Below are 15,926 nucleotides of genomic sequence, written 5' to 3' on the forward strand. Positions count from 1 at the left end.
AAAAACATGTCTTTTCTTTAAAAATGGAGGAGCTCCCATTAATCGAGGGGAGGTTCAACCGACAGCACATTTTGGGTTTTTATTTTTTGGCCTAAAATGAACAATCTGGCAAAATTTGGTTCCAATTCGTGAAGGTCGATTACACGTTTGAACTTTTTCTTGGTCACTTGACGTGGAATGACCCATTTATTTTCACAAAATAATTTAAGATGCAGTAAAGGAAACTCATTGCCATCCATTAGTTTGAGCAAAGTTTAAGAAATTTATTATACCGTAAGCGGGCCTAAATCTTAACTCTGCACATTGCAAAAAAATGCAAAGCCTTGAGCTTAAACGTCTTTCTAAAACCCTTCTTTATCGACAGACTTCACAGCCGGCTGGTAGAGTCCATGACAGCTACGGGGCTGGCTGGTGCAACAATCCTACCGACCATCTAGCAGCACCGCCTAGCCGAGATTCGAACATACGACGACTGGCTTGTCAGACCAGCATCGTACCTCGAAGCTAACTGGGCGCATCGCAGATTTCAATTAGAAATTGAAACATTCTCAAATTATTACCTACATATGTACATATTTGGCTAGATGCGCTAGTTAAGATAACAATTTTCAGGATTGTGGAAGTTTTGACCGAAATGTGGGGTGCGCAAAATTAGGTGCCATGCGCAGAATTAGGCGCGCTTGTTGTACTTTCGAAAAATAAAAAAGTCAGTCATTAATGTGAACATTTTTAACGATTAAATTGTTTAAAATGCATAACTATCTGTAAGCAACCGAAATACTGTTCCAAAGAATTCTAAGCTGTGTAGTAGATTTTTTTCTATGGGTCAGTTAAGAGCACTGGGGACTCGCTTGCAATTCTTGAGCAAAATTAAGTCTGACAAGATTATTTAATTCTCATTTAAGAGTAACTTCTAGAAACAAACTAATAGAACGCCCATGGGCAACCCCTCTTTAATTAACCTAACGGATAAGCCTCCGCTTTTGGAACTTCAGGGCCACGAAATTTGAATTATGAATTGACAATTGACAAAACGTGTGTTTAGAACAGAATTTTTGACATTTTGCTATTAATATCACAACATTCTGACCATGCGTTCCAGAGTTATCATTTTTCAAAAACGAAAATTCAAGAACACGTGGGAAAAAACTATTGCGCGAATATTCCCTTTTTTACTTTTAAAGAAAAAGTATATCTAGATTACCAAATGATTGACCTCAAAATTTGACTATAAGTAATTTGCATGCTTTACTTCAATTTTGTTATATATCTAAGCTAAGTTGAAAAATGATGTGAGTAGAGCGCAAGGACTGTATCGAAAAGTAATTAGCAACTTTTCAAATGATTTTATTCAAAAATGGGTAAAGTAATTTTCATGTGCGTGCAAGCAAAAGTTTGTTTAAATATCTTAAAAAAGTTGTGCTATCGATTTGTTTCGATTGAAGGATCTGCTTTGGTCCGGAAGAAAACCTGGTTCCAGTTAGCCCCCGGTAGATTCTGAAGTAATAAGTCAGATTAAACGACACCGATTGGTAACAACGTCTTATTTGGCTAAAATACTTAAAACAAGTCAGGAACTCCGTAAAGACCTACAAGAAGCATGACGATTCTAAAAAATCCGGAGAGCAACAATCTCGAGTCTAAATAAGGCCACGGTAACTATAAACGGATAATAAATAACGGCAACAACTGCATCTATATGGACGAAGAAACTTACGTCAAACAGGATTCAAAAGCGCTTCAAGGGCCGAAATTTTACACGAAATCGGCGGACGGAGGTGGTGGACGATACCGACTGTTCGATGGCGCTGGAAAAATTTGTACAGAAGGTTTTAGTATGGTAGGCTATTTGTACTAGTGGTCTACAATGCGCATTTTCTTCACAAAGTGTGCAATAAATACTCAAATTTACAAAGATGAATAATTGTAAAAAAGATTGTGACCCCTTAACAAACAGTATCTGTCTCCACCTCTCTTTTGGCCGAATTTGGCTTCTGTATATTGCGCTAAGCCTGTACTACAGTGCCTTTCAGACAATAATATCCAATTCGTCGAGAAAAACATCAATTCACCAAATTGACCAGAGCTCCGACCAATTGAACGTTACTGGTCGATTGTGAAGAAGATTTTCAGGAGGGAAGGAACAGTTTCTTAAAGCATGGAGGAATTCATGAAAAACTGAACAGCAGCATCCAGGAAATGCACAAAAGCTACTGTGCAGAATTTGCTTAGAGGAGATTCACCAAAAGTGCGCTCATTCTTTAGAACCTAATATTTTGACTAATGTAAGACATGTTATTGTTTCAAGTCGTACTGATCTTCAATAAACCGAAAACAAAAATTGAAATAATAATCGTATTTCATTTTTATTCACGGATAATTGTTGCTAAAGACTTTTCGATACAGTCCTTAAGTCATGAGAAAAGGAAAAAGGGAATCTGACTACAGCAATGTTCCGATTTTGTCAGCTCCCGATTTTGTCTATCCCCGATTTTATCTACCCTCGATTTTATCAGCTTTTTATCCCGATTTGGTCAGCCTATAAATTTTGTTACACTTTTGGACTTTTAAACATGATTTATAAAACTTTTAGTCTCCATGATACTGTTCTGATTCTCTAATGAGATTTTTTGAATAAAATGATGCTTTTTTTGTGCGTAATTCAGGGTCAAAATTAGGGTATTTTTATTAAAAGTTCTACAATTCCTAAACAAGCAAAGATAGTGGTACACTATAGTCAGCAATGTTGTGTATTTTCACTATTTGTACAATTTTGTAGAACATGAAAAAATCATACAACAATTATCAAAAACAGCTAAAATAGAAAAACTGATTTTAACGAATTTTCATATCTTTGCTGAAGAGATAGAAGGTTACTGTCTTCAGTAAAATTTCTTGTAATTATATGCCATAGAACTTTGCAGAACACATCAATGTGTTATTGAAACTGAAGAAAAATAAAAATTTTATTTATTGGGGGATTATTAAAAGTTTGAATTTCGCTATACGATAGAACTTTTAATTTTAAGAAATTCTTCCAAAGGTTCCATAAACCTAAAATCCAGTTTTCCCGCTCAAAACTCTAAGCGTACCAAAAAAGGTTCTGGGCCAGTGTGCTGTGCCCGGTTGATTAGATTGCGTTCAGCTTTCGGTTGATCAATTAAGGGTTAAAATTTAATTTTTAGCAGAAATATTCGATATTGCAAGGTGAATTTTGAAAAAAATTGAAAATAAATTTCCGATTTTGTCAGTTTTCCCATTTTGTCGGCCCAAAATTCAATGGCTGACAAAATCGGAACATTACTGTATTTCTTACCTGGCGCTCCTTCAGATAAATATAGTTATCCTGCATAGAAATCAAAACTTGAGTTTCTTTTGAGTGTACTTTTATGAAAAAATAGTATTTAGCATGATCGTATCGTTTTTACGCTGTTGCAATGGATCCTCTATTGGAAAATGCGAATTTAAAATATATAATAAGAGGAATTTATTTCAACCCCCAATGTTTGCGGAAATATAAGCAAACTAAAATAAGTGGATTTGGCCAATAATGCGCTATTTTTAAAGCAAAACGTGTGCTGCTACTAATAAAGGACTTGCCCAACCGGCACCAGATATGGCAGTTTCGCTTTTCAACACCAAATGTGTAACCTGCCGAAATTACGTCCAAATTCAAGAAGGTCGCTTTCACGTGGTACTGGCCCTTCGCGTAGAAGAACTAAATTAGATATTGCAGAGTTTCCACCTATTTAGAGTCCCACGCGAAAATTATTAGCGTGGTTATTTTCTGCGTTTACCACACATGTTTGCAATTTAGCAATTTGAACCATCAATTTTTCATTATTGCCTCCTCACTGCACCCCTCCTTGCTAGACAAGCATATTTTCAATGTATTTAGTAAGTACAGGATAATAATTATTAAAAAACGAATTTGCGTAGGGCTCGTAAAATTGCTGCAAGGTACAATAATTCCAAAATTCTTGAGAACGGAGGAAATATCATTTACGTATAAAATAAAAAGAAGGGACCTCAAATGATTGCCTCGAGGGACAGCAGATCCAATAATGTTTCAATTACTTTTTTACTCAAAAACCCCAGTTACAATTAAAGGTAATTAAATTTCAATTTATATCTATTATTTTGTGTGAAAATTATAACTTTGCCTTTCATAACAGTTCATGAAAAGATTAAATTATTTTTGTGGGTATTAAGTTATTTCTTCTTCAGAGGCGATATTTCGCAATGCAAATAAATTACGCCATCCATCATGATCGTTATCCCGCATGTTGCCTGCTGTTTTGGCGAAGAAAAGAAAAGAAAAATTTAGGAATGGTAAGAAAATACATTCTTCTCGCCCGTCCATACTGAGCACATATATTAAACGCGTACACATTAAGATAATAAGCATATAGATAAATTCTGCTCATAAATAATGCTAGGGTATACCGCCCAGTTCTAAAATCGAATTGAACTGAATAAATGATTAGTTTCATTTGCATTTTAGTTTTCCGTTCTCTTCTATATGCAGCTTTCGGCAGTAGTCACGTCCTCACGTCCGGAAGCGGCGCAGCGCTCGCTCACTTCCCGAACAGCCAAAGTTCATTTGAAGGACTTCTCAATGCTTCCGAGGGGGTAACCATTAGAGAAGCAGTTGAAATAGTCGGGAGTAGATTCCGACAACTCCATCAGTTTGCCCAGAATAGTTCTGGGATCAATGAATCGTTTGTTTGCGGACTCGAATCGGCTAGACATAAAGTAAAAAAAATCCTCCAAAGCGGCAATGATGTGACAGAAACTCACCACCGACGACCGCTTCAACCAGTAGGGCACGACAAGAAATTCCTCGCTGAATGGTTGTTGGAAATGAAAAAAAAAAAGAATACTAAAACTATGTATATTCATTAACAGCAAACGCTAACGTCTTCGTCGCCGTTAATGGGCGTCGGCCGGCTGGTTGAATCATTCGATGATGACTGCTTGGGTTGGGTGCGACTGTGTGTAAGTGAGTTCCAGTCACAACACCACCGTGTCTCATTGAACAGTCGTCGGTAGCTTGTGTCAATCAAAAAGACCGCCGCCACCTTTTGCGCTGTGGCCTAGGTTACCTAACTTAACTTCTTCGAAATAATGTCGACAGTTGGTATAAGTATAATTTGCATGCCAGGAAATGTTCAGTTTTCTTCTCGATATGGTATTGCTTGCCGGTTTAGTTATTATTCGTTGCACCGAAGAAACGGAACTGCAACTATGTCGCTTCGATTATGTAAATTTAGCCCCAATTAAAACCGTTCAGTGCAACGACCGAAACCCCCGCCTTTATCGTATTCCCACACACTCGTAACCAACTACACGCTTTTATGCCTTGAGTGGAATTCATCAGAATTTGTGTTGTTAAATATGGTTGGCCCGGTTGCGACCGGTCCTCCTCGAAGCTAGAAACAATTATCTCATTATGACGGCAATCCCTACTAATCCTTCCACATAGGTCAGACTATTACACGTCAGTTCACTTCCAAAAGACACACGCATACATACAGCCTCCCACATTGTGAAGTGCATTGTAATGAAGATTTATGTTCTCCGTACGGGCGGCCATCCATAGCTTAGCAGACCGACTGGCGGACGTCTGAAGATGGACAATCATGTTTCATGGACTGATCAGCTGCACACGTCCTCCCACGTCACACTCACTCTCTGTCTGCCCGGCAACCATTACCCTACTATAGTAGGTACGGTCGGAAAGCAAATTTAGAACGGCTATTTACTAGTCCTAACGAGAGACAACTTCAACGACGCTCATGTCACGCTACTAAATGGGGTTAAATTGAAGGTTCAATGGCACGTGTGCGTGCAGAAAGCATCTTCGGCAGGTTACACTTACACTGAAATTGCTGCGACATATCTTTTCCTTTCGAGACCATAAACTGCAGACTCTAGCTGAAATGGTTCTCGGTCGCCTGATCGATTTGTGATTTAAAATGGTATACGGGTTGGTTGCTGTGTTAAAGATGTAGCAAGGTATCTTACGAGAAAATAGAGAAAGAAAGTAAAAAAACGAGCGTCACAAAAAGTTACGTTGTGAACGCTAATATAGTTCACCGATTTTCAGGTTAATTTTCAATATTTTTGCATCAATCGATCGGAAAACCTTTTCGAATTTTGCGTTCCCCGATTTTGACTCAACGAAAGTATTCATTTTTTGACCATATAAAATAACTCGCCTACCGATATTGTGGTAAAATTTTAACTACTTATAGACATGAAAACTCCTTATTGTGTGATAAACACATTTCAAAGGTAATGGGCATTAGTTTTAATTGTATATTTACACTGAGTCAAAGTCGCGAAAAAAGTTGTCTAATTCAAGGTTTTATAGCAGAAATCAGGTTAACGTAGTCCTAAGTCAACCATGCGGTCGTGTCTATCACCCAACGCATCTTTCATTTTTTCTCTTTCTAATTCTGCTAAATTTCTCATTTTGTCATTCTCTCATTCACACGATTTCTCATTCTCCCATTTGTTCCTTCTTTTGTTTGAATTTTATAATTTTATTTCTTTTAATGTTAAGGCATTCTGATTTTCTGGATTTTTAATTTAGTGATTTAAACATCTACACACATTACACATACACATTTTCACAGTTTGCTGACGTATTAGCTGATTTTAAACACTTTCATTCATTTTATTTAGTGGTTTACTTATTGATCCTGTGCCGACCGAATTATAGTCCTCCATTATTATCTACCATTAGCTTTAATTAAACACCAGCTGAATGTGCCCTCCACAAGATCGACGGTCTTTTTGTTTAAACTCTGCTGAAACTAGTTTTGGGTACTTATTCATCGGACATTCTGGTTACGTACCCAGCCCACCGCAGCAAACCACATTATACCTTCTCTATATCAGCATCACCCCGAGCACTCATCGATCATTCCTTCAGCGTCAATGATTCATGACCGTAAAAAGCCACCGAGAGACTTAGATATGTTCCGTATAGCGCCAATTTTGCACTTCGGGATTTCAGCTGGCTTCGTAATCCGTAGAGTCCGATCGGCGGCCACAATTCGTCGCTTTAGTTCGCGGTATATGTCATTGTGACATGTCACGAGCTTCATTCCCTTATATCGTTCCCCGTTCAGCACCACACCATTTAAACTCTCACGTTTCAGCAATCATGTACTTTGTTTTGCCAGTGTTAATGGTGGATTCCAACCTCACTGCTTCTAATTCAAAGGACTAAAAGGCCTCTTCCATTACCCTACGGCTGATTTCGATAATAGCGACGTCATCCGCGAAACCAGGACTTCGTGATTTCTTTCCAAGTTTATTCTTCGTATTGCGCCTTCCTAGGTAATGTTGAATAACAGGTTAGAGTTAGAGCGAATCATCCTCTTGCTGAAGGTGTCACCCAATTTTCTGTCGCATTATTTTGATCCATCCAGTCAGTGTCGTACGAATCACCCTTACTAGTACCACACCTCATTTTGTTTGACTGAATCATACGTCGTCTCAAAGTCCACAAACAGATGATGAGTCGGCAAGTTGCATTCCCGAAACTTGTCTAGTTACTGACGCGGGGTAAACATCTGGTCCATCGTGGAGCGACCCCTTCGTACACCTGCTTCGTGCATGCCGACAAGGTACTCAGGGACTCTGAAACCGGTCTACAGAATAGGTCCCGTCTCAGTCTACAGAACAGGATACGAGAGAGCATCTTATAGACTGAATTGAGCAATGCTATGCCTCGAGAATTTTTACGCTCCAGTAAAGATTGTTTCTTTTTTTTTAACAATAGTCCTCTGACATTTGTTCTTCCAAATATATCAAATATACCGATATGGGAAGTAGGTGCTACGCATGGCCAAACTTCTGGGCCACAGACCGTTATCATTGATACCTCCTGATCTGACGACACTTTTCACGTCGTGTTTTGGGCACTCTCTAGAGCCCACTCGAGTCTGTCGCATAACTCGACCTTAACATCAACAGAATTTATATGAAGCGAAATCAGGACCTTGTACAAACGTATCAAATTCTAAAGTGATATCTCCGATTTAGCTGACATTTTTAAACGAATTTTTTTGCAATCTTTTTCGTTGTGTAGTCAATATGGTTTTTAAAGCTTAGTTTAACATAACATACATAACCCAAGTACGTAATTTCACGTAACGGGTTACAACAAATAATTATCGACAGGACATACACATTTCCACCATTTGTTTGGTTTTGTAAATGGACAATGGATCAGCTTCATCCTTGGACCTGTTTGGTTGACGCTGTTTACACTTATTTGAAGGCAGCATTTGACCATGTCGATCATGATATTCAGCTACCTAAGGTTAGTAAACTAAGACCGTTGGCAAATTTAATAGCAAATAGTGTAGATTGGTTCTTATCTACTAGACCGCATAATGGCCCCTGAAATTAGGTTCTTCTTCTCCTCTGTTGGGTACTCTTACCACTGCGTCCATTATTTTGAACAATTGTGGTATGCCCCGTTTTATTATTTTACTATACGCTTCAAGCTTACCTATCACTTATTAAGGAAGCTGGTAGCTGGAGCGAGACATGTGCCAATTAGAGATGACTAGGTTTATGGACCTAGTTACCCTGATCGGCGACGCAGACCAGATCTCCCCTTTTTGAGATACTGCAGTCTGCGTACTATTTGTGCTCCACAATTGCAGAGCAAGTGTTCCGAGGTTAAATATCATCTTGCACGAAACCGTGATTCCGAAGATGATATTTGCTCGGACAATGTCCTGTCGCAAGACCGGTAAGCTTGCTGAGATCTCTCTTTTTGAGACTCAGCAACTTTGGAGTAACCCAGGAAATTAGGTTCATCTCTATCTGACTGGTTTGGAAATTGCTCAGGTGTTCCTCAGGGTAGCCCTTTAGGACCTTTGTTGTTTTCACTGTGCATAAATGACCTTTCCCGGCTGTTACCGCCTGGCGCAAGACTAATTTATGTTAGGTATTAGTTTCTCCCGCAAACATTTCCCACGGCTACTGTCTATGTGGTCAATCTCTGCAACGAAGTAATATTGAAACCGGTCTCGGGCGTTGTACTGAATGACTAACTGACCTTTAGGGAACATTACAATACGATTGTCAACAAAGCCAAATCACTATTCGGACTTATCCTGAGAATGGGAAAAGAGTTCCGAAATCTATACACGTTGCGTACATTTTACCGCTCGCTCGGGCGATCACTACTGGAAGCAAGCTATGTTATTTGGAATCTACATTTTGAGTTTTAGTCCAGACGTATTGATAGTTTCCAGAAACGCTTCGTTCGGAATATTTGCTGTAGATTACCGTGGAGAAATCCTGATAATTTGCCATCATATGAGGATCTGTACACATTGATCGGCGTTATTGCTACTATGGCACATAAGATTCTAGCGTGAGTGTATGACTCTCCGGCTATTCTTTCCTTGCTTCAACTGTATTGCCCATTTCGACCTCAGCGACACTAACCCCTTAGCGTGTGGGAACATGGTGTACTAACTATGGCTTACATGAACCGATCCGGCATTTAGCAGTCATTTACAATCGACGAAGTGATTTTAATTTTTAAACGTTTTGGTAGTTTGTATTATATTGTATTCATTGCATTTATCTTTGAAAAGATGTTGGGGTTTTTGCCACTTTGAGGAGGGATAGCATATTCTACTCGAAGTGGCTTTTTGCAGCCACAAAATTTTGCATTTAGACCACGAGTTTATGCTGAATAAAAAATAATAATAATAATAACAAAATAAACAAAACTGGACCTAACACGCTACCTTGTGGCACACCAACATTTATCGCTTTAAGTTTTTAAATCACATTTTTTTTATTGGGATAAATATTCGCTTACATAACATACTTACTACTATCCTATATTATGTTGTGTGTTCAATCACAAGTGGTGACTTTTCAACACTATTAGAATTGCATTATATACTATCATTATGATTTCTTACGACAATTCACAAATCACATAATTCCCTACGATAAAACTGAACCTTGTCGTGGTGTAGGGCTTTTTAATTAATCAGTAAATGAACAACGGTCACGTTTACTTCTGAATGTGGGTATATATCAAAATACTTTTGTGATTTCAAGTGGGACACGGGGTAAAAATTTACCAAATGTGATTGTGGCGTTGTTCAGAAAGTGCTTGTATTCCGTTTAAGAATAAGGCCAGTATGGGGATCTCTGATAATTAATAGATGAATGTTTCTAGAATTCATCCCTATTTATCACAAATATTTCCGAAAAATGTCGGATTGATTGGGTCGGTCGGGGGTTTAGGGTTAGTAAGGGGATGTAAGCGGGATACCAGATCCGGTTGAATGCCGAAGGATCACTCTACAATGATTACGTGTAATAATAGAAGTGCTTAGGTAGCAGATGGGAAAATTAAGTCAATTCGTGTCGTGTGGTCGAGTATCGGCTGGGCGGTGCTGCTAGATAGAGTCGGTAGAATTTTTGCACTGGCCCCGTGGCTGTCCTGTGATCTGATGGCCAGACGCGGGGTCTATCGATAGGAAGGGGTCGAGTCTTAGAGAGACGTTTAAGCCCACAGCTTTATTGCACTAGCTTATTGATCTCGGGTGTTCGAAGGCGGGTGCGTCTCTATATTTTAAAGCTTCTGTCGACTACCGCGAACGTCCAACTTGTGCTGCGTTCAATATACGTTGCATCTTGGGACAGTGCATAAATGCTGGGGAATGAAAGAATTTTCCCTGATAAATTGATAACCACTAATGCTTCGAAATTTGTCTTTCTTATTAGTTCATTTGTGGTTGTTAGTATTGGAAAATTGATAGGGGGCGCGCGGTTGAGGGCCAGTGCTAGTGCCTGAAAACCTTCTGCTTCTGCTTAGTGCTAGGCGGGGATGACGATTTCTCCACTTCTTCACTACATTTTACAACTCAAGTAGTACAAAAAGTTCAAAGCACATTTACAAATTCGATCTACCATTTTTCTTCTTATCATCATCATTATCATGATCATTATATTTAAAATATGATATTCCGGCCTTTGGCAGAGAGATCTTAGAGTCAGTTCGTGGAGTTCGCGCAGGGCCGGAACGCCTCCGCCTGCGGGCATAGGCGTGACGGCTATGCTTGGGGCTCTACCTGTGTTTTAGTGGGTGACATCGCCTGTCTCGTCAGGTAGAAGTGACGTTTGAGGGTCTCCCTGACACTTTGTTGACATCACAAAAGGGCCCAGCGCAGTTTTATACGCTATTAAGCGACTAGTTAACCCGAAAAAAAGGGAAAAAGGACAATTCACAAATCACATAATTATTTTTAGTCCAGTTTGGCAATAAGACCTCGATAGAATGCCTTTTTCAAATTCAAAAACACCGCAATCACATATTGTTTCCTTTCTAGCTTTTCTATCCATTTGCAAGGACTAGATTTAAAGCGCTTTCACCGGAATACTTCTTGCAGTATCCAGATTGTTCACGAACGAGAAGATTGCTTGTTGTAACGTACTTTCAAATTCCCAATTTTTTTTTCGTATATTGAAAGCATGTTATCGTAGGATGCTCTTCGGCATCCACTGTTCTATTGATTTAATTAGTGTTTTTAGTATTATTTTTTTTGCCTCGGCTGATTGTCGCACATATTCACGTTTAGTTCTCCTCAGAGTACATACATATTCGTTGCGATGGACTTTGAATATCTACCGAGCTAAGTTGTTGGAGGAATTTGGCGCAGGCAATGTCTCATCTTTGTACCAATTTGTATTTGTACCAATTCTAACGCAAATTCTAATTTTCGTTTATAGGACTAAATCTAACAATTATTTTAAGATAAATTTATTTATTCAAATATATATTCCAATATACGGGGATAAGCGGGCAGCTGTCAACATCAGCATCATCCTCATTCTATTCATATATTCACCAGACTTAGCATGGTGTTACTATCTAGAATTTACTAGAATTTACGATTTATTTTTGAGCAAGGTTAAAAATTGTCTTGATCCGACAATTATTTACTGCGCTTCAGAATTATTAAACATACGAGAACAAGTAACGAATGAACTGCGTCCCAACATTTCGGTAATTAGTCAAATTGAAGAAGTTGTCTCTGCATATAAAATAATGTTTAATTGCTACCTCCGTTAGACGATACAGCTCAACAAGCTTTTCAAAGAACGAGAAAGGTCACAAAAGTTTCGACTGACATAACTTCACAAAAGTATACTTAGAAAACCCTCGAATACAACTAATTTAATAACTGTACATTAGAGAGGTCTACCAAATGAGGAAAGCTAAACGTATGTGTAAATAAAGCCAGCTCGTAAGATCTAGTTGGTGCATTCACTGTCTTCTGATAAATTACCTTAATCAGAAAGTCTCTTTTTGTGCTACCTCATCCTTCAATGATTTGCTATAGTTGCTGAGGTAACCATCAAATCAAATTTTCCATGTTTCCACTGCACAATGCGGCGGTAGCGACTGTGAAATTTTCGATCCTAGCACGTGTCCCAAATAATTTAAATCTGTCAATCTCGTAACTCCTTCGTCTAACCCCATATCTCTAAACCAATTCAAAGATCGATTTGTCAAGTACTTTGTCGTGCAAGGAAACGACGCAGCAACCAATTATTCAACCCCATTCCCAAAAATGCATTCGGAACGAACGAAGCCCAACCAACAATAAAAAAGCAACTTCCGAATTGATGAACCAGCAGTTTTGTGCCCTTTTTTACCGTGCCAGTTGAAAGTTGGGAAAATTTGATTGACATTCGGCGTCACACCTCCTGGCGGCAGCTCCTCTGGGACACCATAGATCAACCCTCTTCATCATCATCACCACCATCATCGTCGCCGTTCCTGGAACAGAGGCGGTTACCTTTGAGTGGGTGGCCCGTACCGTCATCGTCGTTGTCGTCGTCGTCAGGATTATGACTCACTTGAACGGGAGCGCGCGCGGTAGCCTTTTTTTCTGCTAACTGCTGCATAGCCGCCTACAGGCGCTGCGCTGGCAGGTTCGGTCGAAACGCAAAGCACAATACGGTATTAGCTCCATCGACGTCGACGCCGGGCCACCGAAAATTGTGCGAAACGGAAACAGAACGACTAGACACTGGCTGGCTGGCTGGCTGGTTCCGCCGCCTTGGGGTGTATCGGAAAAAGCGCTTTAGCTTGGCGACTGTGTGCAGCCAGCGATGACGTCGTCGTCGTCGTTTCCGATCGCCGTAAGGACGTAAGGAAGGAAAAACCCAAAAACCCGCCGGCGTTTTTGTGTTTTGCATTTTCCTCCCCCCAAATCTTACGGGTAATGGAATATTCATTAAATCTACTAAACAAACCTCCTCACCTTAGCAAGCAAGCTGGCCTTGCCTGCACTGCGATACCGAATGGCAGCGTTGTGTCGCATTCTAAACCGGAACCGGAGCAGCAAAAGGTTCCTTCTTCACGCTACCGATGTGCTGCTGCAAAAGAAATGACGGAACTGTGTCGGAAAGTAAGTGAATTATTCATTTCTGTGCGCTCGTTTTACGAAGTTGTTTCCTTCTGCGTCATGGGAGGGGTGCGTCCGTCCGGGAAGTTGCCCGTCTGCCGCCGGCGCCCGCGGGAGCGGGGGATGTGAAAACAGGAGATGTGAAAGTAAGCAGAAGTTATGTTGGCTTACATTTTACAGCACTAAATTGGATTGAAATTGAGCCCAAAAAGTGCGGTCCTCTCCATTTCGCTGTGTGTTGTGTAATGGATTTTGAACGAGTTCCTTGACTGTTTACGTTTAATCTTTGTTTCGTTGAGGTGTGGTAAATTTATTAAATTTTGTTTGTAAAATAAATATGCTTTACTTTTATTACCCAATATTTTGAGAACGAATTCTTCGTTTATTACTGGGTAATATAAAATAGCAAAAATTGACTGTAATCTGTTTTTCGTCGCCGTAGTTTGTTGCCAAATAAACAACGTTTTATGACCAACCAGAAAACCCAAGCGTTGGGTCCAAAACGGGTTTAGGGCATGCAATATTCAACATCACACCTATTTAAATGAACTTCTACCGAGCTCTCTGTAATAAAAATTCAAACTACGAAAAGAAATAGGCAAAGGTAAATAAATATCCTCGAAAGTGATCTCATTCTTCCGTTGGTCAACATTTGCGATACGATGACGTTATGCTCAGATCTCGTGTGGTGGCCAAACCAAAGAAGCTGTTATCCCGCAACGGTTTTCATACATTTCAATCGACATATTTAAATTGCGAAAGCCAAAGACATCCGAACCAGTCGTGTTTCTTTCCGTTCGAACCAGTTTAGGAAGATTTGCATAACGAGACAACATTTCCTTCCATGGCACTTAATCCTCTCTCGTACAAACACGATAATAATAATAATAAAAAACCGCACCAAATCAAGTTCATTGCTGCACTTTGCACAGGCGACCCGCGTTATCGCTCCTCTCGAGTCTCTTAAATCTTGAGCCAACATTATCCAAACACAATGCCAATTTATTTTTATACCCATCATTCACTCATTCGTTCGTTCGTTCGTTCGTTCGTTCGTACATTCATTCATTGTTTTCTTCTCTGCTCTTCTATTTGCAGCGCGCGACCTGATACGACGCGACATCGCCTGTGAGTCGCCGGATTCTGCGGCCAGAGAAAAGAAAAGGCATCGTTCAGTGTGATATAGTGTCCGGATACTCTAGCTGTGTGGAGTAGTAGTGGTGTAGTTTCGATTTGTGTGTGCAATTTTCCTGCCAGTGGAGTATATAGTATGTGGACAATCAGATGCCGCGGTGGCGGCCCGGCAGTAACGCCACTGCTGGTGCTGGTCGCCCTCAACGTGCTGGCCGTGCAGAGTCTCAGTAAGTAGAACGGATTTTTTTTTGTAAAACGTTAGCTTGTTTTTTCTATCCAACCGATAAAGGATTAATGTAGTGGCTTATTAATCCTGTTATACTGTTAAATGATAACCGAAATCAGTGAATTCAGTTGCAAATCGCCTCTAGGATTGCAACCAGTGATGGTCAAACTGCGGCCCGCGGGCCGCATGCGTTTCTTAATTATGGTCCTTGCGGCCCGCGGACTGGTTTGATGGATGGTGGACGGGAACTACAGGTTGAATTTATTAATGTCAGAGGTCATTTCGGGTCGCGGATCTATTGAGGAGATCTGATTTAGCCCGCATTATGCTTATACCGTGGTCACCATTGGTCTAGACAATATGGTAGATTTGATTTCTCATTCGGAAGACTTCGTGTTTCTTTCAGTATTTACAATAAATGGAGATAATCAACAAACTGTTAAAATCTACATGAAAGGTACGTTTGTCTGCAGCGGCACAGATAATGATCAAACTGATATCTGTGCTAGTAAAATAGCTCATTTTCTTAGCAAATGTACTGAAAATGAAAAAAATAAGCCGTGGCAGTTTCCTTTATTGGACTCGATGCGTGGAAGATATTCCGATCGATTGGTGTTAAAATATTAAAAATCAATCAGGAAATCGCTGAGTAATTAGTTGTCGTAGCTACCTATTGCACCCCCCTTCCTTTCCACTCTTTTCCGCATTTCAAGGTCATGACTAAAATCACGAGGTTTGGTCAAATTTTCACAGGAACGGGGCCTTCCCCCGAAGCCCCGTGCTGAGAATCGCGGCTAACACGCTGACAGACGAACAGCGTTCACACGCAGTACCTTGTAAGTCGCAAGGGCCTGCATAGTGTCGTCGTCCCGCCAGTAAATACAAAGTTAGATTAAACTTCTCGGTCGGTGGTTTCTACGGTAGGTTGAGGAAGAGGCACAATTTGTGTCTAAAAATAGCTCAACCCATGTCGCTACATTAATAAGGGGGGTTGTGCAGTCTCCTGTGGTTCATAGGTACACGGGTACCAACGAGCCACAGGCCCAGGCGGGTGTTGTTCTCAGATTATAGCTTGGTTCGACCCATGCACCTTC

General features: G+C 40.1%; 1 protein-coding gene across 6 annotated transcripts in view; it reads left to right on the top strand.

Moving 5' to 3' along the window:
- Window positions 1–15,926, top strand: part of LOC128732895 (neuroglian) — a 127,667-nt gene that overhangs the window by 24,367 nt on the left and 87,374 nt on the right. For all 6 annotated transcript variants that reach the window (XM_053826327.1, XM_053826332.1, XM_053826326.1 and 3 more), the window contains exon 3: window positions 14,571–14,833. In XM_053826327.1, coding sequence (XP_053682302.1) covers window positions 14,743–14,833 — 91 coding nt within the window. In that variant the 5' untranslated portion in view covers window positions 14,571–14,742. The remainder of the gene's footprint in view (window positions 1–14,570; window positions 14,834–15,926) is intronic.

Source organism: Sabethes cyaneus, chromosome 1 (genome assembly GCF_943734655.1).
Source record: "Sabethes cyaneus chromosome 1, idSabCyanKW18_F2, whole genome shotgun sequence".
Lineage (NCBI taxonomy): Eukaryota > Metazoa > Arthropoda > Insecta > Diptera > Culicidae > Sabethes > Sabethes cyaneus.